At 37.1% G+C, this 5,990-nt stretch overlaps 1 protein-coding gene across 1 annotated transcript; it reads right to left on the minus strand.

Moving 5' to 3' along the window:
- Positions 1-2,649: 2,649 nt before the first annotated feature.
- LOC133726592 (protein FAR1-RELATED SEQUENCE 5-like) lies at positions 2,650-5,036 on the minus strand. Its single transcript, XM_062154174.1, has 4 exons — positions 3,514-5,036; positions 3,375-3,427; positions 2,889-2,894; positions 2,650-2,780 (listed from the first exon to the last, which is right to left on the minus strand). The coding sequence occupies exons 1-4, from the start codon at positions 5,034-5,036 to the stop codon at positions 2,650-2,652; spliced, it is 1,713 nt and encodes a 570-aa protein (XP_062010158.1).
- Positions 5,037-5,990: the final 954 nt, after the last annotated feature.

Here is a 5,990-nt window from a genome sequence, read left to right on the forward strand (position 1 = left end):
CCGATCACCACACAGGTCATCAAACATATCACCACACAGGTCAACAACTCACACTAGAGTCGATGATCACCCATCAACACCAAACTTTGTCGATAGTCGATGATCACCCATCAACTTCGACTAAAGTAGATGATCACCCATCAACTCCCAATAAATCACTATGTGATAAAAATCATATTAACACAACTTACCCATAATATGAAAATCAAGTCCCTCTTGGACAATAAAAGAAAGAACTCACACGAACTCTCTTTAAAAACATGTATTCAAAGGCCTCATGTAACCCCCGTGTTACTCCCCTGAAATACAATTTAAAACGTGTATTCAAAGGCTTCATGTAACCCTCGTGTTACTCCCTTGAAATACAAATAAAGACGTATATTCAAAGGCTTCATGTAACCCTCGTGTTACTCCCCTGAATATACAATGGCAGACAGACTAGAGCTCTAACTGAATCGTAGCCTGTCACCTCGGCCGAGGTTCAAACCTACGATAATGATTGCCTCTGTCACTACTTATGACCCGGATCCGTAGATCCGAAAACATTTAAAGTCCCACGTGACTCAAAACTTTAACGAACTCTACTACTCATTCAACACAATAAGCAACAGTTCAAAACGATATTCTGAATAAATCACAATTCACTTATATCACAAAATCATCTTTTATTTCCAAAACCATATATTTTCCTCAACATCACATTGCACAACAATAGTAAACTACACACTCAATTCCACCAAGATATATATATATATATATATAGCAAGGTTCCAAAGAGGACGTCATTGCTATACATATTGTGCGGATGGGTTGCGGACAGCCGTCCGTTTCTTTAAATGAAAGCCAACGGCCCAGATCAATCTCCTTGAAAACCAAAACGCGGGTCGAACTATAAGCTCCACAACGATCAACTGTAGACTCCACTTCGGTTTCATCGAAGACCAGAACCAGATCGATTAGTTCTCCACAATCTCTTCTCATCTCTTCAGTTCTCCACAACGGCTCAGATCGATCTCTTCCCAAAAACCAACGCGGGTCGAAGTAGAAAACTCAGACGAACTGTACACCCTCCACTTCGATGCAACCAAAGCCTCTGGTTCTCCCTCTCGTCTCCACGACAAAACACTGTGATGGTCTCTTCTCACCCAAAACCATTAGCAACGCCGGAGTGATTCCACCGGCGACGGCCGATATCAGTCCCCGCCGAACCTCGTCATCTCCTTAGTCCTCCTAACTGCTGCCGCCTGAGTTTGACGATGACGCGGTCAACGGAGCTCATCACCGGTGAAGACCCCGATGAAGGTCCCCAAGTCACCGTATAAGGTAAAGCCTTGAGTTTTAAGTTTGAAGATTTGGGATAACTGATTTTGGGATTACTGAATTGGGATTACTAATTTTGGGATTACTGATTTTGTGTTTGGGATTACTGATTTGGGTTTTGGTTTTGAGAAATAGCTACAGTGCTACTGGTTTTGGTTTTGCTTGCGTTTGATTTGTTCAGAAACAGCTGCAGTAGATTGGTTTTATTTAAAGTTTTAAACATAATAAAACAGGACAACCATGCGAATATGAGAAGGGATTGATGTCTGGAGGCAGTATGAGAATATTCGTGGGTGGGTAAAGTAGACTAAACTTATCATTCTTAAGTTTGGTATCGATTATTGGCTATAAAAAGAAGTTTGTTAGTGATTAATTGGAAAAAAAACAAAAAAAAAAGAAAGAAGGAAAAAGAGACCAGAGAATCACTGTTAACAGCATGGATATCCTTCTTAAGAAATGCTTAAATTATCTCAAGGGATTTTGCGCTTCTCTGAGTGGCAAGTTAATAGTGAAACTAAAGGAAAAGAATGAAGCCAAAATAATTTGTTATCCTCAATGTATGTGTATCCAGCTTATCTTAAATTGTTGGTCTGGCAAACTCAGATGATGCATATGTCTTGGCTAATTCTTGAGACTTAAAGAGTACATAGTATGGTTAAAATTCCATACTAAGGTGTGCAAGTTGCTCGAAGATCCATAGTAATGGCTCATTCTTAGCTTCAGGGATGCAGTGAGAACATTACAATCCACTTAACTGAGAGAGCTTATAGTTATGTAAAAGTCATTTATTTGTTAGAAGCACATGAAATTTCAATAGAGCTTTTAGGATACTGATCTAGTGTGTGTGATTTTTCAGGTTAGAAGCACATGAATGTTTGTAGTAGTAAACACTAAATGTAATGTGCATTTTCTGGAATGACAGTGTATAGAACATGTGAATGTAATGTGCATTTTTTGGAATCACAGAGCTTTGCTCTTGCTAAGCTATTTCTCATTTGTTGTACTCTACATAAATATAGAATGAATGAAATGGCTCATTTTGAGTCAATATGCAATGTTAAAGTCATTTTGCTCCACATTTTGAGTCAATATGCAATGTTAAAGTTTTGCTCCAGATTGGAACATTTTGAGTCTAACATTGCATATTAAGTCATTCCACACCTCATTTTCTGGAATCATTACAAATCAGCAACAATTGAGTATCCACAATTGAAACCATTACATAATGAATTCACAATGATCCTCACTCTACCATATAATCTTGAAATGATCCAAAATGTCTTCCAAAACCTGCAGAATCAAAGAGACCACCAAAACACCGCCTTGCCATTAACTGATCACTGCATCCAAAACCTGCAGAATCAAAGAGACCACAAAATCGTCTTCCCATAAACTGATCAGTGACTGACCAAAACCTGTAGAATCAAACCTTCCATGAAGATTATAAATGCATCCAAAACCTGAAAAATGACTCAATAAACTGACTCAATAAACTGAAAACCAAACTTGTAAATGAAGAAACTTGTAATCTACCTATTTATCAAGAAACTCAAAACCAAAACCAATACCTATTTCTGAACAAATAAAACACAAGCCCAGTAGCAAATTCAAAACCAATCTACTGCAGCTATTTATGAACAAATCAAACACAAGCAATCTACCTATTTATCAAGAAACTCAAAACCAAAACCAATACCTATTTATCAACAAATGAAACACAAGCATAGTAGCTATTTCAAAACAAATTCTAAACCAATCTACTACAGCTATTTATGAACAAATCAAACACAAGCAATCTACCTATTTATCAAGAAACTCAAAACCAAAACCAATAGCTATTTCTGAACAAATGAAACACAAGCACAATAGCTATTTCAAAACAAATTCAAAACCAATCTACTGCAGCTATTTCTGAACAAATCAAACACAAGCACAGTACCAATCCAAAAAAATACCAAATACAAAAAACTCAAAGCTTACCTTAAAGAGCATGTTTTCTGGTAGTGAACTGATATGTTTGAGACATTATTATGCCAAATGAGATGATGAACAACTATCCTCATCCATACTAGTGGAACTTGAATCACCATTTTCATCAATAGCAGGTCTACATAAATAAGCAAAAATAAAGTCGTCAATATCAATCGATAAAAATGTTGCCATGAACAATAATATCAAACACAGGTATCTTACCTTCCATGAAGTGTTGGACAATTTCTTTTGTCATGTGACTGACCAAATAGTCCACATCCATGGCATTGCCTACCTTGACTGGCATTTACATTAACTTTCCTCTTCTCTTTTCCTTTCTTCAACCTTCTCCCACACCCTTTTGCTCTCACTTGATGTGGTTCATTAAAAACATGCCGAATAGTAGCATTGTTGGTCTCGTTCTCCAAATCTACTGCAGTTTGTCCACCTTCATTACTAACTAATGGTTTAATATTCTCCAAAAAAGCATCCAATGCTTCCATAAACAGCTTGGTAGCCTCATCACTCACCATAACCTTATCAATTGCATCTGTAGCATGCTGGAATAGTTTAGTCCTCCTTGCAAGTAAAGCTTTGTTATCTTTTATCTCCATTCCATTACAATCTAACACAACTCTATGTCTTGCAGCTTTAGTCCATCTCTTCAAGATGTACTGAATAGGCAATTTATCAACATCTTGAATCTTAATCAAATATGCCAAAACATGCCGACATGGCAAACCTTGACTGTCAAACATTCTACAGCTGCATGATGCAAAATCAGATTTCTTTTCATAAGTAAGTTCACGAGACTTACAAGTATCAATGTTCTTTCGTATAACCTTAAACTGTTCTTGAGTGACATTTTCAAACACAAGTTCAAGTTTATATTTGAAGCTCTCTCTCAACTGTTCTTGAACTTCATAAAATAGTTTACGTGCATAAACCTTGGCCATATGATCTTCTATGTCAAGGGACATGACAGTTTTTGCCTTCTCATCAATATTAATATGATCCTCCTCTAACTCATAATGTCGTTGGTGAAGAAGTCCCCTTTTAAACTGAACCATAAATTCCACCAATGAATTCCACTTAGAAACATAATTCTTGAAGAAAGAATGTTGACTCTCTGCTCTTTGACTACTTGACATTCCAGCTGAGAAAACATGATTGACATATGCTGGTATCCATGATGAACGAATTTCGTATATCGACTCCAGCCACTTGTTATCACTCAACCCACTCTTCTCAATAATTTCAATCCATCTTGAGTCAAACTCCTCTCTACTACTTGAATTCCATATGCAGCTATGAAAGTCTTGGTAGGAATCCCGATATTTAATCGCATCTAGCTTCTCAGAAAATTTATTAAGAATGTGCCAACTGCAATATCTATGAAATGTTTGTGGGAGTGCTTCTGAAATGGCTTTAGTCATAGCAGGATCTTGGTCGGTAATGATCATCTTGGGGGCATTTTCTGGTGCATCTCCTGGCATAGCATTTAGAAATTCCTTGAATAACCAAACAAAAGTATCGACTGTCTCATCGTTCAAGAATGCACAAGCAAAGATGATTGTCTGCCCATGATTGTTAACACCACTGAACGGTGCAAAAATCATTACATACCGATTTGTGTTGTATGTAGTATAAAAAATAACTACATCTCCATAAAAGCTATAAGCTCGTCTTGAAATTGAGTCAGCCCAAAAGCACCGTGTTACTCTGTTTTCCTCATCTCCATCCATTATATAGACAAAAGAAGAATCTTTTTATTTCTCATTCTCAAAATGCATGTACAGTAGATCTCCATCACGCCCCTTCTTCTCTTCACGACAAGTTCTTCTATAATTATATAGATCACGCTGTATAAAACCAATATTTTGAATGCCACCTGCCTGAACACCAAAGAATTCAAACTGTTTATGTTTCTCCACATTCACCAAGCTTAGGTGCTGTGATAGAACTGTGTTAACTTCTGATACACCACGGTGAGATCTCAACAAATGTACTCTAGGCGGGCTTGTTAATACAGAGATTGCATATCTTCCAGACTCCTTCTTTCTCACAACTGCAATTCTCGCTTTACAACCCACTTTTGGTAATCCTCTCTTACGTTTTTCTCCTTCAACTTTTGAATCTCCTTGCTTATAACAGACATACTCCTTCCTCATAAGTTGTTTCTTATCTTTGCTGGTTGCAGTAGAATGACTTCTAATACTAAACCCTGCTTCTTTTGCATATCTATTGTAGAAAGCAGCAACATCATCTATTGTTTCAAACTCTTGGTATAATTTAGGCATCAACTCTGCCTTTACTTGAGGAATATAAACTTGATCATCCTCTGACTCCATTTATTTGAAACTGAAAAGCACACATAAGATCAACAATCGAAACAAAAATCAAACTCAGAAACCGAAAGAAGAAAAGTCCCAAAATATGGAAAAAAACCCTAGATTTTGTAATTGGAAATCAAACAAATCAGAAAAGAGACAGAATCCATACTGTAGATCGAAGTCTCTGCTTCCAAGTATGCAACTTTTGGCGCGAAAACTCCAAGGGATGTCTGGACCAGAAGAGAGATGCAATTTTCATGAGAGAAAGAAAAAAGAAAGCTTCGGTTGCAACAATCGTGCAACCTGAGTTCTCTTTCTAGTATTTGGAGACGAGATGAGAAGAGATTGTGGAGAACTGATCGATCT

This window comes from Rosa rugosa, chromosome 1 (assembly GCF_958449725.1).
Source record: "Rosa rugosa chromosome 1, drRosRugo1.1, whole genome shotgun sequence".
NCBI classification, from domain to species: Eukaryota; Viridiplantae; Streptophyta; class Magnoliopsida; order Rosales; family Rosaceae; genus Rosa; species Rosa rugosa.